The sequence below is a fragment of the Rana temporaria genome, chromosome 3, assembly GCF_905171775.1.
Source record: "Rana temporaria chromosome 3, aRanTem1.1, whole genome shotgun sequence".
In the NCBI taxonomy this organism is placed as follows: domain Eukaryota; kingdom Metazoa; phylum Chordata; class Amphibia; order Anura; family Ranidae; genus Rana; species Rana temporaria.
The window spans coordinates 462116868-462143737 of NC_053491.1; the positions used below are offsets into that span (position 1 = coordinate 462116868).

General features: G+C 49.5%; 1 protein-coding gene and 2 non-coding genes across 4 annotated transcripts; all 3 read left to right on the forward strand.

Annotated features, from left to right (window-relative positions):
* The first annotated feature begins 1356 nt into the window (after positions 1 to 1356).
* On the forward strand, positions 1357 to 26788 carry TRAPPC1 (trafficking protein particle complex subunit 1). 2 transcript variants are annotated; one of them, XM_040346787.1, is made up of 5 exons: positions 1357 to 1412; positions 4116 to 4214; positions 7621 to 7691; positions 10230 to 10368; positions 26097 to 26788. In XM_040346787.1, exons 2-5 carry the CDS (start codon positions 4116 to 4118, stop codon positions 26223 to 26225), a joined length of 438 nt encoding a protein of 145 aa, XP_040202721.1. In that variant the 5' UTR covers positions 1357 to 1412; the 3' UTR covers positions 26226 to 26788. The 2 variants fall into 2 exon arrangements, with proteins under 2 accessions (XP_040202721.1, XP_040202722.1); XM_040346788.1 differs by having other exon boundaries at positions 1390 to 1423.
* TRNAL-UAG lies at positions 14487 to 14568 on the forward strand. The gene has a single exon. It is a non-coding gene; the product is annotated as a tRNA-Leu (tRNA).
* TRNAT-AGU lies at positions 16308 to 16381 on the forward strand. The gene has a single exon. It is a non-coding gene; the product is annotated as a tRNA-Thr (tRNA).
* Positions 26789 to 26870: the final 82 nt, after the last annotated feature.

Here is a 26870-nt window from a genome sequence, read left to right on the forward strand (position 1 = left end):
GAATATAATACTCACCCAGCACTATCCTCTCTGTATATAGAATATAATACTCACCCAGCACTATCCTCTCTGTATATAGAATATAATAATCACCCAGCTCTCTCCTCTCTGTATATAGAATATAATAATCACCCAGCTCTCTCCTCTCTGTATATAGAATATAATAATCACCCAGCTCTCTCCTCTCTGTATATAGAATATAATAATCACCCAGCTCTCTCCTCTCTGTATATAGAATATAATAATCACCCAGCTCTCTCCTCTCTGTATATAGAATATAATAATCACCCAGCACTCTCCTCTCTGTATATAGAATATAATACTCACCCAGCACTCTCCTCTCTGTATATAGAATATAATAATCACCCAGCACTCTCCTCTCTGTATATAGAATATAATAATCACCCAGCACTCTCCTCTCTGTATATAGAATATAATAATCACCCAGCACTCTCCTCTCTGTATATAATAATCACCCAGCTCTCTCCTCTCTGTATATAATAATCACCCAGCTCTCTCCTCTCTGTATATAGAATATAAAAATCACTCAGCACTCTAATATAATATAAAGTGCTCTCCTCCCTGTAAATATCATATAATATAATGCAATGTCTTATAAATGCCGCTCCAGCACTCACATCTCTGTAAATATTATATAATAAATGCAACGTAGTATAATATAAATCTCCCTCCAGCACTTTCCTCTCTGCATATACAATATAATAAATGTAATATAAATCCTCCTCCAACTCTCTCCTCTCTATAAATATCAAAATATAATAAATTCAATGTAATATAATAAAAATCTCCCTCCAGCACGTTTCTCTCTGTATATACAACATAATAAATGTAATATAATAAAATATAAATCCTCCTCCAGCTCTCTCCTCTCTGTAAATACCATATACTATAATAAAGTCAATGTAATATAATATAAATCTCCCTCCAGCACTCACCCACCTCTCTTCCCCTCTCACTGTTGACAATGTAACGTCTTTTTCCTCTTTAAAACCCGCCTGTAGGGCCGCCGCTTGACGTCATTTTTGTGCGTCGGCCGCCGCCAACAGCTTCACCATGGCAACCCTTGTCGCCGCTGCCATCTTTGTACGCCCTCGCCGCTCCCCTTTCCCCCGCTAGCATAGTGTGTGTTAAAAAAATAAAAGTGAGACAGTTGGAGAAAATAAACTGGAATTCTGATTTTAAAAAAAAAATTGTATATATATATATATATATATATATATATATATATATATATATATATATATATATATAAAAAAAAATCTGAGTTTCCCTTAAGTAACACATTCGTCGCCATCTTTACTGATGGCACGATTGCCAGGAAGGAAGTGGAGGGGAGTCACGTGGGAGGGTGGGCGTGTCTAGTTCCCGGAAGAGCGGAGAGAGTTTGGAGGGTGAGCTGACTGTCAGTGTGATTATTAGGATATAAATATTAAATATTACTAATGATTGGGGCACTGGGGATGTTCATTTGTTAGCCATTTATTGTTATTTTACTGACGTGGTTTTATTTTCTTCTCACCTCTGTGCCACATTTACTGTTTCCCCCCTAATGTACTGAATGTTGTATTTATTTACAATCTGTTAAAGCGCATTGAGGAGATAGTTATCCCTATGGGGTCTGCTGGTGATACAGGTTCCTTGTCTAACCATGGAAACTAGCGAGACCAGGCGTGGGAAGCCGCGGCGACTAGCGAGACCAGGCGTGGGAAGCCGCGGCGACTGGCAAGACCAGGCGTGGGAAGCCGCGGCGACTGGCGAGACCAGGCGTGGGAAGCCGCGGCGACTAGCGAGACCAGGCGTGGGAAGCCGCGGCGACTGGCGAGATCAGATTTTGGAGGCCATGGCGTCTAGCGAGACCAGAGTTTGGAGGCCATGGCGTCTAGCGAGACCAGAGTTTGGAGGCCATGGCGTCTAGCGAGACCAGAGTTTGGAGGCCATGGCGTCTAGCGAGACCAGAGTTTGGAGGCCATGGCGTCTAGCGAGACCAGAGTTTGGAGGCCATGGCGTCTAGCGAGACCAGAGTTTGGAGGCCATGGCGTCTAGCGAGACCAGAGTTTGGAGGCCATGGCGTCTAGCGAGACCAGAGTTTGGAGGCCATGGCGTCTAGCGAGACCAGAGTTTGGAGGCCATGGCGTCTAGCGAGACCAGAGTTTGGAGGCCATGGCGACTAGCGAGACCAGAGTTTGGAGGCCATGGCACCTAACGAAAACAGACATTCTTACTACCAATGCAATAGTGGCTTCCTCTGCCAGTTCGCCAACCTTTACAAGTCTCACCAAAATCCAGATACCATGTGCTGTGTTGAATTGTCCTTACTAGTCAGAAAATCCTCTCTGTGTGCCCCTCTGAAACTAATTTCACCTCAGAGCATGGCTGTCTGCACAGTGCTGTCTGATAGGAGGAACCTACCTGTTACCCATCTAGGGGTGGAGCCGGTAGATAAATGTTCCGACTCCGACTCCTCAGTTTTATGTACTTCCGACTCCGACTCCTCTGTATTAATATGCAAATGTATTTTATAGATTCCTTGAGGGAAAGAAACGCAACCTACCACAGGACTACTGGCTGGGAAGCCAACAGTCTACTGTATTGCACAGTTTAAGCAAAAGACAAACACAATGAAAACAATCAAGTGGCTGGATAGTAGCAGCAGGCATAAACATCAGGAACAGGATCTTTACCAGTTCAAAAATACAAACCACATTATTTGGTTGTTTTAGAACAAAAACAAAGCTTATCAATAATGAACCAAAAACAAAATCTTTAAAACCTAGAAATGGTTTATATTAATCTTGAAATGTAGTTATAGGCTTAGCAAATGCAAATCAATTCAATGTAGAGTTCTAAGGAAGAGAATTGCCTCTGCCAGATCCTCTTTCATAGAGGCTCTTAAAGCGGGGGTTCACCCTATTAAAAAAAAAAAATAATTTTTTTTTTCTTCTAGCATAAAATTCTGCATAGTAGCGCGAGCTACAGTATGCCTGTCTTAATTTTTTTATCCCCGTACTCACTGTTATATCGTACATAGAAGATTCCGACTGCCCACGGGTAATGGGCGTTCCAATCCAGACGGAAGGTGATTGACGGCCGGCTCTGGCGCGTCACGCTTCTCCGGAAATAGCCGAAATAGGCTTGGCTCTTCATGGCGCCTGCGCATAGTCTGTGCGCAGGCGCCGTGAAGGGCCGAGACCGACTCTGGCTGTCTTCGGGGAGCGTGACGTGCCAGAGCCGGCCGTCAATCACCCTCCCTCTTGAAAGGAACGCCCATTCCCCGCGGTCAGTCGGAATCTTCTATGTACGATTACACTGTGAGTACGGGGATAAAAAAATTAAGACAGGCATACTGTAGCTCGCGCTACGATGCCTAATTTTATGCTAAAAAGTTGTTCTGCAGGGTGAACCACCGCTTTAAGTCAGACTATTATTTATAGGGCTGAAAATAATCTTTCGACACTGACTTGGGTGGGTGGCATTGCAGTAACTATTCTGGCCACATCACTAACGATCTCTGGATAAACAAGGATGGCTTCTTCAACAGTAAGTTTTGATGAGCGATCATACTTTTCAACTTCTTTTAGTGCTTTATAAAACTCCTGTTGGAGCTTTTTTATTTGGACACTTACTGGTTCTCTAAGATGCGTTCCCTGTAAAAGCAGAACACAACACTATGGAAAGTATAAGTATTGCCGCTCCTAATTGTGCGTTGCGTGCCATATAGTGAAGCACATGAAAAGCATGCTTCTTCACGGTCACTTAACGTGTTCGTTTTGCGGTTACGTGAGGCACTGCATGCATTGGTCTTTATTCTTACAGTAGAGAAGTCATTAATTATAACTTTTTGTGAATTGGGACATTTAAACTTGCTTTTTTTTTATTCCAATCTAAATTTAGTAGGAGTCGGAGTCGGTGCATTGTTTGCCGACTCCAGGTACCCAAAATTTCCCCCGACTCTGACTCCTCGACTCCGACTCCACAGCCCTGGGTGGAGCCATGTGTATTACACAGCATGATGTCATAGCAATACTACATTGTTTTTGTTTATTTTTATTAATTGAGGTTTCTTCACCTTTTCCCCGATTCCTCTTCCCTGCCAGATGACTATTCACAACCTGTACATATTTGACCGGAATGGCATCTGTCTACACTACAGCGAGTGGAACCGCCGCAAACAGGCCGGCATATCCAAAGATGAGGTGGAGTCCTAGTAATCTGCTGTTTATTTTTTCTCCCCCCTCTCACTTTTTGTCTCTCCTTCTCCTATCACTTTGTCACTCATCCTGTTCTCTATCTCCTCTCTCTATTTTATCACTCATCGTCTGACTCCCTGTATCTCCCCTCCCTCCTTTCACTTAGTGTCTCCTATCTCTCTCTCTTTTCTTTATCTCCTCTTGCTTTCTCTCTCCCCTCCCCAATCTATTTCTGTCCTCCACTTGCTCTCTCTCTCTAATCTCATGTTCTGTCTCTCCTCTCCGCTCGCTCTGTTTGTCTCTCCTCTCCGCTCGCTCTGTCTGTCTCTCCTCTCCGCTCGCTCTGTCTGTCTCTCCTCTCCGCTCGCTCTGTCTGTCTCTCCTCTCCGCTCGCTCTGTCTGTCTCTCCGCTCGCTCTGTCTGTCTCTCCGCTCGCTCTGTCTGTCTCTCCGCTCGCTCTGTCTGTCTCTCCGCTCGCTCTGTCTGTCTCTCCGCTCGCTCTGTTTGTCTCTCCTCTCCGCTCTCTCTGTCTGTCTCTCCTCTCCGCTCTCTCTGTCTGTCTCTTCTCTCCGCTCTCTCTGTCTGTCTCTCCTCTCCGCTCTCTCTGTCTGTCTCTCCTCTCCGCTCTCTCTGTCTGTCTCTCCTCTCCGCTCTCTCTGTCTGTCTCTCCTCTCCGCTCGCTCTGTCTGTCTCTCCTCTCCGCTCGCTCTGTCTGTCTCTCCGCTCGCTCTGTCTGTCTCTCCGCTCGCTCTGTCTGTCTCTCCGCTCGCTCTGTCTGTCTCTCCGCTCGCTCTGTCTGTCTCTCCGCTCGCTCTGTCTGTCTCTCCGCTCGCTCTGTCTGTCTCTCCTCTCGCTCTGTCTGTCTCTCCTCTCGCTCTGTCTGTCTCTCCTCTCGCTCTGTCTGTCTCTCCTCTCGCTCTGTCTGTCTCTCCTCTCGCTCTGTCTGTCTCTCCTCTCGCTCTGTCTGTCTCTCCTCTCGCTCTGTCTGTCTCTCCTCTCGCTCTGTCTGTCTCTCCTCTCGCTCTGTCTGTCTCTCCTCTCCTCTCGCTCTGTCTGTCTCTCCTCTCCGCTCGCTCTGTCTGTCTCTCCTCTCCGCTCGCTCTGTCTGTCTCTCCTCTCCGCTCGCTCTGTCTGTCTCTCCTCTCCTCTCGCTCTGTCTGTCTCTCCTCTCCGCTCGCTCTGTCTGTCTCTCCTCTCCGCTCGCTCTGTCTGTCTCTCCTCTCCGCTCGCTCTGTCTGTCTCTCCGCTCGCTCTGTCTGTCTCTCCGCTCGCTCTGTCTGTCTCTCCGCTCGCTCTGTCTGTCTCTCCGCTCGCTCTGTCTGTCTCTCCGCTCGCTCTGTCTGTCTCTCCGCTCGCTCTGTCTGTCTCTCCTCTCGCTCTGTCTGTCTCTCCTCTCGCTCTGTCTGTCTCTCCTCTCGCTCTGTCTGTCTCTCCTCTCGCTCTGTCTGTCTCTCCTCTCGCTCTGTCTGTCTCTCCTCTCGCTCTGTCTGTCTCTCCTCTCGCTCTGTCTGTCTCTCCTCTCGCTCTGTCTGTCTCTCCTCTCGCTCTGTCTGTCTCTCCTCTCGCTCTGTCTGTCTCTCCTCTCGCTCTGTCTGTCTCTCCTCTCCTCTCGCTCTGTCTGTCTCTCCTCTCGCTCTGTCTGTCTCTCCTCTCGCTCTGTCTGTCTCTCCTCTCCGCTCGCTCTGTCTGTCTCTCCTCTCCGCTCGCTCTGTCTGTCTCTCCTCTCCGCTCGCTCTGTCTGTCTCTCCTCGCTCTGTCTGTCTCTCCTCGCTCGCTCTGTCTCTCCTCTCCGCTCGCTCTGTCTGTCTCTCCGCTCGCTCTGTCTGTCTCTCCTCTCCGCTCGCTCTGTCTGTCTCTCCACTCGCTCTGTCTGTCTCTCCTCTCCGCTCGCTCTGTCTGTCTCTCCGCTCGCTCTGTCTGTCTCTCCGCTCGCTCTGTCTCTCCTCTCCCTCTCTCTGTCTCTCCTCTCCTCTCGCTCTCTCTGTCTCTCCTCTCGCTCTCTCTGTCTCTCCTCTCGCTCTCTCTGTCTCTCCTCTCCTCTCGCTCTCTCTGTCTCTGTCTCTCCTCTCGCTCTCTCTCCTCTCGCTCTCCTCTCGCTCTCTCTGTCTCTCCTCTCGCTCTCTCTGTCTCTCCTCTCGCTCTCTCTGTCTCTCCTCTCGCTCTCTCTGTCTCTCCTCTCGCTCTCTCTGTCTCTCCTCTCGCTCTCTCTGTCTCTCCTCTCGCTCTCTCTGTCTCTCCTCTCGCTCTGTCTGTCTCTCCTCTCGCTCTCTTTGTCTCTCCTCTCGCTCTGTCTGTCTCTCCTCTCGCTCTGTCTGTCTCTCCTCTCGCTCTGTCTGTCTCTCCTCTCGCTCTGTCTGTCTCTCCTCTCGCTCTGTCTGTCTCTCCTCTCGCTCTGTCTGTCTCTCCTCTCGCTCTGTCTGTCTCTCCTCTCGCTCTGTCTGTCTCTCCTCTCGCTCTGTCTGTCTCTCCTCTCGCTCGCTCTCTCTGTCTCTCTCTCTCTGTCTGTCTCTCTCCCCTCTCGCTCTCTCTCTCTCTGTCTGTCTCTCTCCCCTCTCGCTCTCTCTCTCTCTGTCTGTCTCTCTCCCCTCTCGCTCTCTCTCTCTCTGTCTGTCTCTCTCCCCTCTCGCTCTCTCTCTCTCTGTCTGTCTCTCTCCCCTCTCGCTCTCTCTCTCTCTGTCTGTCTCTCTCCCCTCTCGCTCTCTCTCTCTCTGTCTGTCTCTCTCCCCTCTCGCTCTCTCTCTCTGTCTGTCTCTCTCCCCTCTCGCTCTCTCTCTCTGTCTGTCTCTCTCCCCTCTCGCTCTCTCTGTCTGTCTCCCCTCTCTCTCTGTCTGTCTCTCTCCCCTCTCGCTCTCTCTGTCTGTCTCCCCTCTCGCTCTCTCTGTCTGTCTCCCCTCTCTCTCTCTGTCTGTCTCTCTCCCCTCTCGCTCTCTCTGTCTCTCTCCCCTCTCGCTCTCTCTGTCTCTCTCCCCTCTCGCTCTCTCTGTCTCTCTCCCCTCTCGCTCTCTCTGTCTCTCTCCCCTCTCGCTCTCTCTCCCCTCTCGCTCTCTCTCCCCTCTCGCTCTCTCTGTGTCTCTTCTCTCGCTCTCTCTGTCTCTCTCCCCTCTAGCTCTCTCTGTTTCTCTCCCCTCTAGCTCTCTCTGTCTCTCTCCCCTCTAGCTCTCTCTGTCTCTCTCCCCTCTAGCTCTCTCTGTCTCTCTCCCCTCTAGCTCTCTCTGTCTCTCTCCCCTCTAGCTCTCTCTGTCTCTCTCCCCTCTAGCTCTCTCTGTCTCTCTCCCCTCTAGCTCTCTCTGTCTCTCTCCCCTCTAGCTCTCTCTGTCTGTCTCTCCTCTCCTCTTGCTCTCTCTGTCTGTCTCTCTCCCCTCTAGCTCTCTGTACTGAATCCTTTCTAATATCTTTTCTTTTCTTCCTCTAGGAGTACAAGCTCATGTACGGCATGCTGTTTTCTATACGCTCATTTGTCAGTAAAATGAGTCCGGTGGACATGTATCCTTTACTAAGATCTTTGTTGTAGATGAATTTGCTGGATAGACAACACAGTCGGGTAGACAGCTCTAGACTGGCAGTCTATGAAGTCTGACATCCTCCATATGGTGTTCTGTGCACTTCCTGCGACCATTGCACACAGTTTTCTACTAGTGTTTGCACAGTATTAGTAAATAAACATTATTATAAAGTACAGTTATCCCGTTTGCTGAGCTCCCCTGATCAAAGTAACTCGCCTCCCACTGTCCCAGGTGCCTACTTGCCTATCCTACAGCCATTCTGCAATCCTCACATCCTGTGGCTGCCATTTTCTTGCCAATGGTCATTTCTGTGCAATGTTTTTTCCATAGACTTCTACAGGACCATCTCACTAAACAGAAAACAATCTGTGTTTCCATGTCTGTAAATATTAAGCTGAGGCTGGTCACAATCATTAGCTTGTATTTCCTTCTCCTCACTGATAGGAAGTAAGAGGAAATCAGAAAAAGGCCCCAACCTTTCTCCACTGAATGTCCCTGTAATCTATCTTTCAGGACGTTGTTTCTCACTGTGTTTTAATGCCTCTTAACATCCTCCGTGAGCTCCCAGACCTCTCCATTTCACTTTTACTTCAGTTTGTTGGAATGAGCAGTGAACGTTAGTTGCGGTCACATAAAAAAGGGATTCACTCCAGATCAAGTGGTGGTTGTGTGTGGATTATTTTTGGAGAGTAGGGATTTTGTTTAGTGTCACTTTAAATTGTAGAGGTAATGATATTCCCTGAGTCATTCTGGAAAATGAACAATACAGTGGTGTTGAGTTACTAAAACGAAAGAAACTGCAAAATCTGGTTGAATGAATGAAAGACTTGTATAGCGCAACTCATGCGAACTGAATCGCCTCTGGGCGCTTTTTCCAGCCAGAGTCTGCTTGGCTGGTGCGGTCATTTTACCCCGTAGGATTACGACACGCTGGGACACACAGTCATACACACAGATATACATATATATATACTGGGCCAATTTTGGACAAGATCCAATTTACCTACCAGCATGTCTTTGGAGTGGTTCAGTGGTGCATGGTAGCCAGTCAACTTCAAACTTATACAATTACTGTGTATACTTGTGTATAAGCTGACTTTTTCAGCCCGTTTTTTTTATGCTGAAAAAGCCCCCCTTGGCTTATACTCGAGTGAGGGTCTCCCGCTGTGTCATGCAGTCTTAACTGTTCGGCGGCCGTCCACTGTAACAAAGCCCCGCTGCCTCCTCATCTGTGATAGGCGGAACACTGATACAATGATGGGAAACTAAATCAGTGTTACGTCTATCATGGACAAGGAGGAGGCGGGGCTTTGTTACAGTGGACGGCCGCCGAACAGTTAAGACTGCAGTTGCATGACACAGCGGGCGGCCCGGGCTGTTTGTAATCAAAGGTACATGAGGCTGAAGATGGGCACTGATGATACAGGTGGCCACAGTGAGGCTGCAAATGGGCAAAGTGAGGCTACAGATGGGCACTGATGATACAGGTGGACACAGTGAGGCTGCAGATGGGGGTCAGTGAGGCTGCAAATGGGCAAAGTGAGGCTACAGATCGGCACTGATGATACAGGTGGACACAGTAAGGCTACAAATGGGCACAGTGAGGCTGCAGATGGGCACTGATGATACAGGTGTGCACAGTGAGGCTGCAAATGGGCACAGTGGGGCTGCAGATGGGCACTGATGATACAGGTGTGCACAGTGAGGCTGCAGATGGGCACTGATGATACAGGTGGGCACAGTAAGGCTGCAGATGGGCATTGTTGACCCTCTTTTCCAATTACAGAGCTAACTTAGGCCCCTTTCACATGTGCGGACCGTATGTCCGCATTTTCATCCATCCGTTGCGGATGAAAACGGGACATACATTGGTCCCTATGTGATTGCGGGTGTCAGCGGATGACTATCCGCTGACACCCATAATCACCTGCCTCCACAAAGCTCCGATTTTTTGGACGGAAGAAAATCCTATTTTTCTTTCGTCTGGCGGATCAGATCGGGTGAACACGGACCATCCGATCCCGCCTTAGGGGAGAGCGGAGGAAAGACAGGGCGGTCCCTTCACAGTGTGCGGGGACCGCCCTGTCAGCCGACGGCTCAGCGGGGATTTTACGGAGGATCCCCACTGAGCTTTACGGACACACAGAGGTGGATCATTACTGATCCGCCCCGTGTGAAAGGGCCCTTACTGTTTTTCTTCAAAATAAATATTCAAAAACATTTAACCTACTGATGCCTCAATTAATGTAATTTTATTGGTATCTATTTTTATTTCTGAAATTTACCAGTAGCTGCTGTATTTCTCACCCTAGGCTTATACTCGAGTCAATCAATTTTGCCAGTTTTTTTGTGGTAAAATTGGGTGCCTCGGCTTATACTCGAGTATATACGGTAAGCTTTGACAATAAAAATCTAGAAGCTGATTGGTTTCTGTGCAGAGCTGATTTTGTACTCTCCAGTTTTAGTAAATCTCACCCATAGACCTGAAGCATTATCTTCCTTAACTGCCTGTCTGCAGGAAAGACGGCTTCCTCTCCTTCCAGACCAGCAAGTACAAGCTGCACTACTACGAGACGCCGAGCGGTCTAAAGATGGTGATGAACACAGATCTGAGTGTAATTAACGCGCGGGATGTCCTGCACCAGATCTACAGCACGGTGAGAGCACTTCAACTACTGGGGGGAGAGAGAATACAGAAACACATATGGAATTGGTTAGACAGAGACATGGTCTGGTTTGGTTATACTGCCGCCTACAGGAAGATTGGACGCTAGCAAACAACAAAGTTTGTAGGCCAACCCAGGATCACCAAGACTGGGGTTTGGCCTCATCTATTGTCAGATTCAGGCGGCTCCAGAGCTGCTTTTTCCAGTTTTTAGATGGCGTGTATTTGATGTTGTTTACCTCCTTAGTTGGATGTTGCAAGGCTTTCTGTGCTCTTTTGCTGCCAGAGCCGTTTTTGCAGGTTTTTTTTTTTTGCGCACATGCTTGAGAAAATTATTTTAGGCCTGAAGATTATATAAACCCCCTAAAACCTTCAGGCCCGGATTCACAAAGCACTTGCGCCGACGTATCTCGAGATACGCCGCGTAAGTGCAAATATGCGCCGTCGTTTCTATGCGCCGGACTCAGAAACTAAGATACGCCTGAAAATAGGCTTCATCCGGCCGACGTAACTTGCCTACGCCGGCGTAGAGTGGGCGCATATTTACGCTGGACGTATTTGGCGCTTCCATTGATTTTCTATTCACATATGCAAATGAGGGAGATACGCCGATTCACGAACGTATGTCCGTCCGACGCCTTGCGTGTAAAGTCATACGTCCGGCGTAAAGTTATGCCCCATAAAGGAGGTGTAACTCAGCAGCAGACATGCAAAGGGCTGCACCAGGAAACACAAGCCGACGTAGTTTACGTAGGACGTGAATATGACTAGGCGTAGGTTACGTTAACGCCGTAGGCAGTGATCCGACGTATCTAAGGCAGTTGTTCCGACGTGATTGTGAGCATGCGCACTGAGATGCGCCCACGGGACGGCGCATGTGCAGTTGGCGATACGTATCTGTCTGGCGCTCGGCCCAACATTTGCATGGGGTCACGCCTCATTAGCATGGCTCACGCCTACTTACGCCTGAGAACCCCAGCGCAGATTTGGGAGGAAGTGCTTTGTGAATTCAGTGCTTGCCTCTCTGCGCTGCGTCGGCGTAGCGTAAAGGAGATACGCTACGGCGGCATAAATATGCGCCAGTGTCTGTGAATCCGTGCCTAAATATTTTCTGAATGCAGACACCCCAGAGCAGGGTTTCTCAACCAGGGTTCCCTCCAGAGGTTGCTAGGTGTTCCTTGAGCAATGAGAAAAGTCAGCCTCCAGATAAGTTCCCACTCACACCATTGATCCTTTGAGTTATCTATAAGGGGGCAATTCTTCCCAATGACCACACTTCTCACACTAATGCATCATGAGTTGTAGATGTAGTCATTTTTAGCAGGGGTTCCCTGAAATGTAATGTGATTCCTCTGTGTTAAAAAGGTTGAGAAAGGCTGCCCTAGAGAAAAAAATAGTGCTAGTTCCAATTTTTTTTATGTCACACAATATTAGCGTAAAGGTTTAGGAAATGTAAAAGTTCAGTAAAAATATACACGAAAGTTAATTTTAGGACACACAAACCAATTTTTGGTAAAATATAAAAGATGAGGTTGCACCGAATAAATAGATACCCAACAGGTCAAACCTTAAATTTGCGTGTGCCTGTGAAAAGGCGACAAACTTCAGTGCCCTATATTTTCCATAGGTGACACTCTAACCACTTCAGCCCCGAGCCTGTTTTTCAGACTCGGTGTTAAAAACACGTTTTTTTTTTTGCTATAAAATTACTTGGGAACCCCCAAACATTATAAAAAAAAATATTCTAACACCCTAGAGAATAAAATGGCGGTCATTGCAATACTTTCTGTCACAGCTTGTCGGGTGGGGGGGCTTTAAAAAAATATTTATTTTACTTGATTTTATTTGTTTTTACACTGTTTTAAAAATAAATAAATTGGGTCACTGTTATTCCTATTACAAGGAATGAGGTCGAAAAGACCTCAGATCTCATATATGGACTAAAATGCAATTAATAAAAAATGTCCCTTTAAGAGCTATGGGTCGGAAGTGAAGTTTTTACGTCGCTTCCGCCCCGCTATGGTATGGAGACGGTTGGGGGCCATCTTGCCCTCACTCGTATCCATACCACTGGTGTGACAGGACCCGATCGCCTCTGCCGCTACCGACGGCTCTGGTAAGCGGTGGGGGGCCTCTCCTGCCATCGATAACGGTGGTCTTGCGGCGAATCAGTCGCAGAAACCACCATTATCGTTGACTGAACCGCCTCGGTTCGATGGAAGCCTCGGTTCTAGCATGAGCTGCTGCCATTACCGAGATATCCCACTTCTAACGTATATAGTCATGCAGTGGTCGGTAAGTGGTTAAAGCCCCCTACAGGTCATCGGTTTAGTGTTACGGAGGAGGTCTGATGCTAGAATTATTGCTCTCACTCCGGCGTGCACGAGATATGTGACATGCGTTTTGCAATCTGCGTTTTCATGCGTAGGTGCCCCAGATACATGCGTTTGTGCGTGTGTGTATATGTGGGGGGACCGCAAAGTTTTTTGGCGGAGGGAATCTTATGTGTTTGGGTGTAACTTAACCACTGCCGCGCGACGATATACGTCGACAAAATGGCACGGCTGGGCACAAGGGCGTACATGTACGTCCCCTTTAAGAACCCAGCCGTGAGTCGCGCAGCGCGCCACCGGTCCTCTCCTCCGTGACCGTGCTGTGGGAACAGCGGTCCCGATCGCCGACGCTGTCCCGCGATCAGGTCACAGAGAGGAAGGACAGGGAAGTGTAAACAAATCTTCCCCGTTCTTCCTAATGTGGCTGTCACTGATCGTCTGTTCCCTGTGTTGGGGAACGACGATCAGTCACGTCACACGCACAGCCACGCCCCCCCCCCCAGAGTAAGAACACTCACTTAGTACACACTTAACCCCTACAGCGCCCCCTCCTGGTTAACCCCTTCACTGCCAGTGTCATTTTCACAGTAAACCGTGCATTTTTATAGCACTTTTCGCTGTGAAAATGACAATGGTCCCAAAAATGTGTCATAAATGTCCGATGTGTCCGCCATAATGTCGCAGTCACACAAAAAAAAAACGCTGATCGCCGCCATTAGTAGTAAAAAAAAAAAAATTACTAATAAAAATGCCATAAAACTATCCCCTATTTTGTAAACGCTATAAATTTTGCGCAAACCAATCAATAAACGCTTATTGTGATTTTTATTTTATTTTTTACCAAAAATATGTAGAAGAATACGTATCGGCCTAAACTGAGGAGAAAAAAAAATGTTATCTTTTTTGGGGATATTTATAATAGCAAAAAGTAAAAAATATTGATTTTTTTTTTTCAAAATAAAAACTCTAATTTTGTTTATAGCGCAAAAAATAAAAACCGCAGAGGTGATCAAATACCACCAAAAGAAAGCTTTGTTTTTGGGAAAAAAAGGACGCCAATTTTGTTTGGGAGCCACGGCGCACGACCGCGCAATTGTCAGTTAAAACGACGCAGTGCCGAATCGCAAAAAGGGGCCTGGTCTATAACCTGCATATTGGTCCGGGTCTTAACCGGTTAAATATTTACAATCTAAAAACTTTTTTTTACTTTTTTTTTCATCATCAAGTGACGATTTTTTGGTGACGGGTTCTAAAAGACTCTGCCTGTCTCCCCTGTGCTCCACTGAATATATTGCAGTGCGGATCGCATTACCTTCTTTCCTGGCCATGCTGGCTGTGGAAACTGAGATGGGATCCCAGAAGTGACATAAAATCCTTTTCTGGCACCAAGGACTCGCGTTTTCACTGCTCCCTCCTGTCTACCCTGTGGCACCCACTATGTTGGTCCCGAGCCCACTGATGGGCAAGTAGAGCCTGAGATACAGGGTGGGGGGTGTGGGGGGCGTACAAGGGTTGGCCATTACTGGGGGTGTGTGGAAGCACTCAACTGGCAGCGGAGCCACCCAAATGCTTCCACCTGATAGGCAGGCGTCTGATTATCAGATATACACCCATTCCTGGTGGTTGTAGTCAGTCGGAATGTGTGTAATACTTCCCTCTATCAGTTCTGTATGATGTGAGGACCAGGCAGCAAAAGGGTTAATGGATGAGGAGGAAATAGACATAAATTCCTTGTCTTGGCGAGACGGAGAAATGTGATTCTAAAGGTCTTCAGTAAGGTAGCGTGGCCGAGCGGTCTAAGGCGCTGGATTTAGGCTCCAGTCTCTCTGGAGGCGTGGGTTCAAATCCCACCGCTGCCAAGTACATTTTCTTGGGGCAGAATGGTGACTGTTGTGGTAAGCACTTCTGTCTTGCAGCACTAGGGTCATTGGTTTCAACCACATCACTATCTGCATGGAGTTTGCATGTGCTGGCAGTGGGTTTCTTCTAGGTACTGTGATTTGGTAAAGTCACATGACTCCAGAGATCACGGAGCTCTCTCTGTGTTAAACAGAACTCACTGTAGCCCTGAATGGGTGGTAAGTTGGGGGGCACGGTTTATGTACACCAGCGTAATGTAATAGAGAGCAGATAGCAATGTCCACCCTCTCTTTTTATAAGTGAGACCCCTTTTTATTCTTTTTAAATTATCCCTCCTGGTCTTTTAATCACCGGTCCCTGATCCAGTTAGACTTTTGGCTATGAGGTCTCCTCGGCCCCAAACTGACAACATTTTATTGACCTGGGCCTGTATGTGCGCGCTGCACCAGGTCCCCCTGTGTGCCTAGTATGCACCAGACCCCCCTGTGTGCCTAGTATGCACCAGACCCCCCTGTGTGCCTAGTATGCACCAGACCCCCCCGTGTGCCTAGGATGCACCAGGCTCCCCCCGTGTGCCTAGGATGCACCAGGCTCCCCCCCGTGTGCCTAGGATGCACCAGGCTCCCCCCCGTGTGCCTAGGGTGCACCAGGCTCTCCCCCCCGTGTGCCTAGGGTGCACCAGGCTCTCCCCCCCGTGTGCCTAGGGTGCACCAGGCTCCCCCCCCCCCCCCGTGTGCCTAGGGTGCACCAGGCTCCCCCCCCCCCCCGTGTGCCTAGGGTGCACCAGGCTCCCCCCCCCCGTGTGCCTAGGGTGCACCAGGCTCCCCCCCCCCCCATGTGCCTAGGGTGCACCAGGCTCCCCCCCCCCGCCCGTGTGCCTAGGGTGCACCAGGCCCCCCCCCCCCCGCCCGTGTGCCTAGGGTGCACCAGGCCCCCCCCCCGCCCGTGTGCCTAGGGTGCACCAAGCTCCCTCCCCCCCCGCCCGTGTGCCTAGGGTGCACCAGGCTCCCTCCCCCCCCCCGCCCGTGTGCCTAGGGTGCACCAGGCTCCCCCCCCCCCCCCCGCCCGTGTTCCTAGGGTGCACCAGGCTCCCCCCCCCGCCCGTGTGCCTAGGGTGCACCAGGCTCCCGCCCGTGTGCCTAGGGTGCACCAGGCTCCCCCCCCCCCCGCCCGTGTGCCTAGGGTGCACCATGCTCCCCCCCGCCCGTGTGCCTAGGGTGCACCATGCTCCCCCCCGCCCGTGTGCCTAGGGTGCACCATGCTCCCCCCCCCCGTGTGCCTAGGGTGCACCAGGCTCCCCCCCCCGCCCGTGTGCCTAGGGTGCACCAGGCCCCCCCCCCCCGCCCGTGTGCCTAGGGTGCACCAGGCTCCCTCCCCCCCCGCCCGTGTGCCTAGGGTGCACCAGGCTCCCCCCCCGCCCGTGTGCCTAGGGTGCACCAGGCTCCCCCCCCCCGCCCGTGTGCCTAGGGTGCACCAGGCTCCCCCCCCCGCCCGTGTGCCTAGGGTGCACCATGCTCCCCCCCGCCCGTGTGCCTAGGGTGCACCATGCTCCCCCCGCCCGTGTGCCTAGGGTGCACCAGGCTCCCCCCGTGTGTCTAGGGTGCACCAGGCCCCCCCCGTGTGCCTAGGGTGCACCAGGCCCCCCCCCCCCCCCGTGTGCCTAGGATGCACCTTCCCCCCCCCCCCCCGGGTGCCTAGCATGCAAAGGACCTTCTGTTGCATTATACAGCTACAAAGTGGTGCTGTGGCTTAGTTGGTTAAAGCGCCTGTCTAGTAAACAGGAGATCCTGAGTTCAAATCTCAGCAGTGCCTGCCTTTTTTAATTGTATTAGAACTGCATTGTTTTATTGTCCCATATCGTGTATATGCCTAATGTGATATTGTAATTAATGAATGTTAAAGTGATCCTGTTGCGTCTCTAAAATTACATATCTTGTATCTGTAGCACACTCCTATGTGCTTATCAAATACTATGTGCAAAAAACAGCCTAAGGGCATAAATCTTGTAAATGTTACAGCCCAAAAAGGCTTCAACAAAATGGTGTCCGTCTGCACACAGACACCAACTCCCTGTTGCATAAATGTAATGTAGAGGCCTCCATGATTATGCACAGAAAAGGGTGAAATGCGTCTGAGGAGTTCTCTACGGGTGATGAATAGGAGGTAAAGCCATCTTTTACCCCCCTCTGCGGTGCCACAATCTTCCCCTGCCTCCAATCTCCCCCAGGCCCCCTGCCTCCATCGTCCCCTGCCTCCATCCCCCTCGACAGTGCCACCAACAACCCCTGTCTCCATCCCCCAACCTCTGCGCTGCCACCATCACCCCCTGCCTCCAATCACCCCCTGCCACTAACACCCCCTGCCTCGGATCTCCCCCTGCCTCCAATCTCCCCCAGGCCCCCTGCCTCCATCGTCCCCTGCCTCTATCCCCCTCAACAGTGCCACCAACAACCCCTGTCTCCATCCCCCACCCTCTGCACTGCCACCATCACCCCCTGCCTCCAATCACCCCCTGCCACTAACACCCCCTGCCTCGGATCTCCCCCTGCCTCCATCCCCCTCTGCGGTGCCACCGCAGCCACCATCACCCCCTGCCTCCATTGCCCCCTGTCTCTATCCCCCTCTGCGGTGCCACCATCACCCCCTGCCTCCAATCACCCCCTGCCACTAACACCCCCTGCCTCCATCCCCCTCTGCGGTGCCACCACAGCCACTATCACCCCCTGCCTCCATTGCCCCCTGTCTCCATCCCCCTCTGCGGTGCCACCACAGCCACCATCACCCCCTGCCTCCAATTACCCCCTGCCTCCAATCTCCATGCGCAGTTCCAAGCCGAACCGATCTCGGCTATTTTTACTGGCACATTCCCGCAACCACGGACATTTATGAACGGTGCCCGTTTTTACAAACTGTCCGTAAATATATGGACGGTTGGCAATACTGCATCCCAGAGGCACAGCTACAGTGACCGAGCAGCCTGAAGAAATCTATAAGAGGCTGAAAGCTGCTGTGTCTGGACACTGGACCGAATGGTACTAACATTTATGGAAGTGTTCTCCCAGTATTGAATGCCCAGGGTGCAGGAAGTCTGCATTCTGGGCATTCGTCCCCGGGCGCATACAGCCCTAAATATTAGTACCACTCAGTACAGCGCCCAGCACCATCCAGCCGCAAAACTTTTCATCCTCTCATAGACAGGCTGCTGGCAGAGGCCTGTGCTTTGTGCTTTCTGGAATCTCAGGCACTGGGGCAAACCTCTTCATTGGGTGCACCCAGGGAATGGGCACTCGGCACAGTAATGTGTTTACATGCACCTGCATATATATGGCCTCTTGACGTTAAAGCCCACCAGCCGAGAGGCCGTATATGAGCGTACTGACGGTGGGAAGTGATTCGGATTACACAGGTGGGCGCTTCTAAGTGAAGCAGATTAAATCATTTATTAGTAAAAAATGGAAATTAGCCACTCACATGAAGTAGGAATAAAAGCGTATATCAAGCTAAAAGCCGTCATCCATGAGGACCTGGGTTGTCTGAAGCAGGTGGGCGCAACACCACAAGTGTTAGGAGATGCACGCACTCACAACCAGAGGATACACCGGCTCAGGCGCCAGTATGACAACATGGGAACATGGCCTAAGACATCTGTATAGATACCCCGAGTATGAGAGGGTTTAAAGTAGTTTAGGACATTCCATTCCCAAACACCAAGGCAGCTACCGACGCTCCAGTTAAGCGAACAAGAAACCCATACAAATAATTCTCTCCCAATTACGAGACGAGACTCTGTATGAGCTTCAAGCAGGAATCGCAATCTTTATTGAAAGACTACAGGCTTATATACAGTAAAAGAGAAGGTGCATACATTTCTTTATCGTACATCACGGGACACAGAGCGGCATATTCATTACTATGTGGGTTTTATGGAGTACCTTCAGGTGATGGACACTGGCAATCTCAAACAGGAAGTCCCCTCCCTATATAACCCCCTCCCATAGGAGGAGTACCTCAGTTTTTTCGCCAGTGTCTTAGGTGTTGGTCATGGAATAGCTTTGCCTCCACATCCTTGGGATCAAGGCGGGCTAACCGGATCTGTCCAAGGTGCCTCAGAGCCAAAGTGGACAGTACTCGGGCCCCTAACTAGGGGGTTTTGCCCATAATGCTTCTCTTTCAGAGAGCTGGATCCTGGGCCCAGGACTTAGAACCTTTTGGGGTGCCTAAAGTCCCTGTTTGCCAGGATGCTATATGGGTCCAGGACAGTGGGTTCCTTCAAAGGACCCCAGGGCCTGAAGGTCTAAACGCCACCCACAGAGATGGGGGAAGATTGGACCACTTGCTGTGCAAGGTCCTGCGGCATGGAGCAGGTAAGAAGGGGGGCCTGCGGGACTTGGTTTGTCAGCAGGCTCTCCAGGGGGATCTTTTGGGGAATTTGCCTGAGTATGCTCCTGCATTGGCAGTCTGGGGCCACTATGTCTGTGTAAGACAGGATGGTCTGTGTTTTATTCCCCATATGTGTGATCTCCCTGGTCTATGTGTTGCAGGTTCTATCTGGCTGGGCGCTAGGTGGGGTATTAGTGTGTGCCTACTCTTTACCCTGAACTAGGGAGGTGTCTGGGCCTACCTGGAGGTTCTTACCTGGCCAGGTGCCGTGCGGATGTTTCCTCTGTGTCCTGTCCATCTCTCCAGCGTCCCTGCAGCATGCTGCCTCCACCATGGCCCCCCCGTGACACGGGCACGCGCGCGGGCGCGTGCACAGCGATATATAAAAAAAAAAAACGAAATTCGCGCCGTTTTCAGAGGGGGGGGCGGGACGTTGGATCTCATAAGAGGAAGGGGCGGCCCTTCCTCTGTGCTGTATTAGCTCAGTTTGTTTCTGAGCTCAGGAGAGGAGGACACAGAGCGGCAGCGGTGCAAGCCTGATGCACAGTGGCACCCGGTGGCGCAAGGGAGTATTGCAGTTCTGACAAGCAGAACTAGCTTTTCAATCTAGCCTAAACAATTCCTTACAGCAGGTGGATTCTTGCAATTTCTCTTGTGGGGAGACAATGTGATTCCGTAGAAAAAAGGAGGAAAAAAAAAACACATAAAAAAAAAAAATATATATATATATATATATATGTATCTAATTGAAAAAAAAAAAGGGGAACACATACTGATCTCCCCATTGGGTTTTCTGGGCATTAGTTGTTAACTGCTGTCCCCTTAAAACCGCATAGTTTTTTCTCCTACCTACATCAGTCGGTTGTTGTAAGTAGGGGTACCTCGGTATTGTACCATGGCTTCCAAAACATCAGGATCAGGGGAAATGGCAAGAGGTGCCAGAGAACAAAAGGGTTCCCCCTCAGATTCTGAAGGTTCGAGTCGGGAAATGCCTGTACTCTCCCCACAAATTATTCCAGTAGTGGGTGCCTTGGTTGAGCCATTAGGGGGATCTGGTGCTGAGGCTAGATCAGATCCACCCAACCCTGTGTTTGTCACAGAGGGAATGCTAGCCCTTTCCTTAGGGGGACTAGAGAAGAGATTGGCAACTATGATAGTCAATTCCATGTCGGGCAAGAAGCGGGCTAGGTCTCCATCACCTGGGGGTGTACCCCCAGATACTGAGGTTCTCTCCCTTGGAGAATTAGAATCTCAGGAGAATCATTCAGACCAGGACCATGAGGGTTCAGGGAATGAGGAGTCTACTTATGAGGAGCCAGTCTCGGCCTCCCATGCGGAGAGCTTGTGGATTCAGTCATTGACAGACATGGTCCACCTGGCATTTAAGTTGCCCTTACCGGAGCCTCAGGCTTCGGCGGTATCATCCTTAGGTTCATTGAAAGCGCCTTTGAACAACGCTGTTTTTCCGGTCCATCTTCTTTTAGAGGAACTGATCTTTCAGGATTGGATACGACCAGATAGAATCTTTTTACCACCTAAAAGATTTTCCATCATCTACCCTATGGAAGAAAATTTTTCCAAGAAGTGGGCTCTCCCAGCTGTGGATGCCGCCATCTCTTGTGTAAATAAATGTTTACCTTGCCCGGTGGAAAACATACAGATGTTTAAAGAGCCGGTGGATAAGCGTTTTGAGACACTTTTAAAGGCATCCTTTGCTACGGCAGGTGCAGTGATACAGCCAGCAGTGGCTGCTATTGGGGTTTGTCAGGCGTTAACAGACCAGACAAAACAGATGCTTAAAGACATTCCTGCCCAGCAGGCAGAAGAATTATCGGATATTCCTAGAGCTCTGTGCTTTGCGGTGGATGCTATAAAGGACTCCATTCAGCAGGCGTCTCGTTTGTCACTATTTTTAGTACACATGAGAAGGCTCTTATGGTTAAAGAACTGGGCGGTTGAGCCCCCATGCAAAAAGCTTCTGGCAGGTTTTCCCTTCCATGGAGGTCGACTCTTCGGAGAGGATCTAGATAAATATATTCAGACTATATCGAGTGGCAAAAGTACCCTTTTACCAGTCAAAAAGAAGTTTCGGGGACCTGCGTTCAAAAGGCAGCTCTCCCCTGTTCCGGGGCCCTCCAATTCCAGGCAGTATCGACGGCCTCCTGCGAGATCAAACTTTAACAATAAGTCGCAGGGACAGGCCTCTGGGGGCAAGAAGCAGTGGTATCGTAAGCCAGCAAAGCCAGCCCCTAAATCTGCCTTATGAAGGGGCGCCCCCACCTACAAAGGTGGGGGGAAGGCTTCGTCTTTTTGCGGAGGTTTGGGAAGCCGATATCCCCCACAGATGGGTCCGGTCTTCCGTGGCCACAGGCTACAGATTAGAGTTTCTAAAGTTTCCTCCACCTCATTATCAGGAGTCAAGGGTACCGAACGATCCAACAAAAAAGGCCTCTTTACTGGCGGCGTTGGATCATCTGCTTTGCCAGGGCGTGATAGTAGAGGTACCAGCCCAAGAGCAAGGGCTAGGGTTCTACTCCAATCTGTTTACCGTTCCAAAGCCCAACGGCGATGTCAGGCCAATTTTGGACCTAAAGGGTTTAAACATTTACCTAAGGGTTCGTTCTTTCCGGATGGAATCTGTTCGGTCAGCAGCCGCCGCACTCCAGAAAGACGACTTTCTGGCGTCCATAGACATAAAGGATGCTTACCTTCATGTGTCAATTTTTCAGCCACATCAAAGATTTCTCCGCTTCACGGTGGCCCAGCGTCATTTCCAATTTGTGGCGCTCCCTTTCGGGCTGGCTACGGCCCCCCGGGTATTCACAAAGGTCCTAGCTCCGATCTTAGCCAATCTAAGGGTCCAAGGGGTCACGGTCCTAGCCTATCTGGACGACCTCCTAGTCATAGATCACTCGTCTCCTTGCCTGGAACGAGCAGTGGCCCTCACGGTTCAGTACCTCGAGAGGTTCGGTTGGATCCTAAACCGAGAAAAATCAGCATTCCAACCCACAAGACGGTTGGAATACCTCGGCATGACGTTAGACACAGAACAGCAAAGAGTGTTCCTGCCTCTGGTAAAGGCCGAGGCCATCAAAGACTTGATACATCTGGTTCTAAGCAAAAGAGAACCAACTATTCGCCTATGTATGTGACTACTAGGCAAGCTAGTGGCCACGTTCGAGGCGGTACCTTACGCTCAAAGCCACACTCGCATCCTACAGGCAGCCATTCTGTCAGCATGGAGCAAGAGGCCACAGGCCTTGGAATTTCCTTTACCACTCTCATCAAGAGTCCGGCAAAGTCTGTGCTGGTGGTTAAATCCTCAGAATCTACTGAAGGGAAAATCTTTCAGCCCCGTGGCCTGGAAGATAGTGACCACAGATGCCAGCCTGAGGGGCTGGGGAGTGATCTTGGATGGTTGCACTCGCCAAGGTACTTGGGCACAGGCGGAGAGGCAGTTGCCCATCAATATCTTGGAGCTCAGAGCTGCTCGGCTAGCCCTCGAGGCTTGGACAGCCAAATTGCAGGGGTTCCCGGTGAGGATACAATCGGACAATGCCACAGCTGTGGCATATATAAACCACCAAGGGGGAACCAAGAGTCAGGCAGCTCAGAGAGAGGTGAGCTTGATTTTCCTGTGGGCAGAAGCTCATGTGCCCTGCATATCGGCAATATTCATTCCCGGGGTGGACAACCTGCAGGCGGACTTCTTGAGTCGTCAGACTCTGTCGCCAGGGGAATGGTCTCTGCATCCGCAAATTTTTCAGATAATCTGCCAGAGGTGGGGAATGCCGGACGTGGATGTCATGGCATCGAGATTCAACAAGAAGCTAGACAGGTTCATGTCCCAGACACGGGACCCTATGGCCTGCAGAGCCGATGCGTTGGTTTGCCCTTGTCATCAGTTCAAACTTCTATATGCCTTTCCCCCGCTACAGTTGCTACCCCGCCTGTTACGCAGGATCAGGGTGGAGCACAAACCAGTCATCCTGGTAGCTCCAGCATGGCCCAGGAGGGCATGGTACTCACTAATCCTAAAGATGGCAGTGGGAGACCCTTGGACGCTTCCTCTACGGCCAGACCTACTCTCGCAAGGCCCGATCCTCCACCCTGCATTACGGCGTCTAAATTTGACGGCCTGGCGGCTGAATCCCTGATTCTCAGGGGTAGAGGGCTGTCTAGGCAGGTAATCTCTACCCTGATCAGGGCTAGAAAGCCGGTCTCCAGGGTGATTTATTACAGGGTCTGGAAGGCCTACGTAGGCTGGTGTGAGTCCAAGAAATGGCTTTCCCGCAAGTATACCATTGATCGAGTGTTAAGTTTTCTCCAGCTAGGAGTGGATAAAGGCCTGGCATTAAGCACAATCAAAGGACAGATTTCAGCTTTGTCAGTGTGGTTTCAGAGGCCGCTGGCCACCCACTCGCTGGTTAAGACCTTCATTCAGGGGGTCTTACGTATTAATCCTCCGGTTAAGTCACCACTTTGTCCGTGGGACTTGAATCTTGTTCTGTCAACTCTACAGAAACAACCTTTTGAGCCGTTGGCTGAAGTTCCTTTGGTTTTACTAACAAGGAAGTTGGTATTTCTGGTCGCCATAGTTTCCGCCAGAAGAGTGTCAGAATTGGCAGCCTTATCTTGTAAGGAGCCATATCTTATTCTGCATAAGGACAGGGTGGTTCTCCGTCCTCATCCTTCCTTTTTACCAAAGGTTATATCCAGTTTTCACCTGAACCAGGATTTGGTATTACCATCCTTCTTTCCGAAGCCCACTTCCAGAAAGGAAGGGTTGCTGCATACCTTGGATATTGTCAGGGCCATGAAGGCCTGTCTTAAAGCTACAGAGAAGATTCGGAAAACAGATGTGTTGTTCATTTTGCCAGATGGGCCCAAGAAAGGGCAGGCAGCTGCAAAATCCACCATCTCGAGATGGATTAAACAGTTAATTACTCAGGCCTACGGCTTGAAGAGGTTGCCTCCTCCTTTGTCAGTAAAGGCTCATTCTACCAGGGCCATGGGCGCCTCCTGGGCAGCACACCATCAGATCTCTATGGCTCAAGTATGCAAGGCGGCAACCTGGTCTTCAGTCCACACGTTTACAAAATTTTACCAGGTGGACGTAAGAAGGAACACAGATACAGCCTTTGGGCAGGCAGTGCTGCAGGCTGCGATTTAAGACCCTCAGAATCGGGGGCACCCTTGAGTTAAAATTTAAATTTAAGTTTAATTTTTCTCGACTAAGTTGGATTTATTATTATTATTTGAGTATACCTCTAAATTAAATCCTTTTGTCTTGGGAAGATGTCTCCCTCCCCTCATTAAAAGCATTGCTTTGGGACATCCCACATAGTAATGAATATGCCGCTCTGTGTCCCGTGATGTACGATAAAGAAAAAGGGATTTTTAATACAGCTTACCTGTAAAATCCTTTTCTTGGAGTACATCACGGGACACAGAGCTCCCACCCCTCTTTTGGGGACCATTTTGGGAGGCATACTGCTTGCTACAAAACTGAGGTACTCCTCCTATGGGAGGGGGTTATATAGGGAGGGGACTTCCTGTTTGAGATTGCCAGTGTCCATCACCTGAAGGTACTCCATATAACCCACATAGTAATGAATATGCCGCTCTGTGCCCCGTGATGTACTCCAAGAAAAGGATTTTACAGGTAAGCTGTATTAAAAATCCCTTTATCCTGCTCATATTACTCTGGAAATACACCTGTGACCAGACATAATTACATGAGCTAATTAACCAATCCTTTAAGCAGCCAAGATGACTCAGATACATGACTTTTAGGCTAGACTTGCCGTCTTGTAGCTCAGAAGACACAATCAACATTATCACCAATCAACACAGAACTCCTTCACACAATTACAGGGTCAATTAGCACAAGCCACAATGAAAGACCCTTAGAAGTTATCCTAGACTCATTTACATTATAACAGACAGACAGGTGCCTGGAGGCGATGACATTAGCATCTCCTTATGCCGCGTACACACGATCATTTTTCGGCATGAATAAAACAACGTTTTTCGGCATGTAGAAAAAACTTAGTTTTTTCCAACTTCATCATTAAAACGACGTTGCCTAGACACAAACGTTTTTAAAAAATGCTCTAGAAAAGCGCGGTGACGTACAACACATACGATGGCGCTATAAAGGGGAAGTTCCATGCGAATGACGCCACCCTTGGGGCTGCTTTAGCTGATTTTGTGTTGGTAAAAGACGATTCACACTTTTCTGTCTGTTGCAGCGTGATGAATGTGCCTACTCCATTATGAACGGTAGTTTTACCAGAACTAGCGCTCCCGTCTCATAACTCGCTTCTGAGCATGCGCAGGTTTTTAACGTCGTTTTAGCCTACACACAATAATTTTTTTACAACCCGAAAAACGACATTGTTTAAAACGTTGTTAAAAAATGCAGCATGTTCGAAAAAAAATTGTTGTCGTTTTTCAGAACCCGAAAAATTATGTGAAGCCCACACACGATCATTTTAAATAACATTTTTTTAAAACGTCGTTTTTTTCATGCCGAAAAATGATCGTGTGTACGCGGCATTACAATATATGTCCCAACAGTATGAATGAGTCACTCTTTCTAATATGGCATATATCATGGGAGATATTGTGGATAAATTTCACTGTCCCATTTTAAGTAATCCAAGACATATTCTTAATGTCCATTATTTTCTTCCTCACCCAGTGCCCCTAATAGACACAGGGCGACCTAGATATAAGAGGTGCATGGGGGGCTGAAGCAAGGGTATCCCATACTTTCTATGGGGTTCTGGGTTCCACGGGCCCTCCCGTTACAACATCTGACCCAGGCAGCATGGCTACGCGTTTCAAGGTAGCAATGCGTCTTTCTCAAGCCTCTCCAGCGCCCTCTTGTGTCTCCTTTACATTACTACAGATATTCCTTCTGTCTGCTGAGAAGCTGCATTAAGTTGTATGAAGCCAGCTGCTATACCTCATTTGGGATTATGAACTATTCAGCTAGGACTCCACTGTGGAGTCTACTGGCTTGTTTATTTGTGTTAGAACGGATTTTTACCTATTAGTTGTTACAAAGACTGACTGCATTACAAGAATAGCCATTTGTATCAGAAATGATGACATCACATTCTCTTTGTCTTTGTCACAGATTTACGTGGAATATGTGGTGAAAAATTCCCTGTGTTCTCTCAACGAGCCAATCCAAAGTGAACTTTTCAAGAGCAAACTAGACACGTTCGTCCGCAGCCTGCCGTACTTCTCTGCCCGCGCTGGTTAGGGATGATCGTTATTTTCCTTCTACCCAATCGCTTCCTCCGACACATAGGGTCTGATCTGCAGGACGTGGGTCTGTCAGAAATCCTGAAGCATGTCAGCTCTTGAAGAACTACAGCTCCCAGCATGCCACATCAGGCTTTTTTTAGGAGCTGTCATTCCTCATCTGTCGATGGATTTGAAGGGTCTCTGCCTGTTTCCTCCATTATACTGAATACTTTCTGTATGTCTGTTCCTAATTCACATTTTACAAGACTCCCTTCAACTATTACATCCAAGGGAGGATCAAGATGGAAGGAACTGAGCACCTTTACACCTAGAGAAGCACCTTGAGCGCTCTGCAAAACTGCCACTGGCCCCTAAAGTTCTGAGCACCCTAATTGTCCAGAACTTCCTTATAGTGTAGAAGGTTGCTGCGCATCCTCCTGCCTGCCCCGTTTCCCCATTGGTCAATATGAACAGCCTTATTGACCAATAAGAAGGCACAGCAGGCATTAAAGCGGAGTTCCACCTAAAAATGGAACTTCCGCTTAACCCACTCCTCGCCCCCTTACATGCCACATTTGGCATGTATTTTTTTTTTGGGGGGGAGTGGGGGCTTCAGGAGAAGGGGACTTCCTGTCCCACTTCCTCCTTCCGCCGAGGGTCT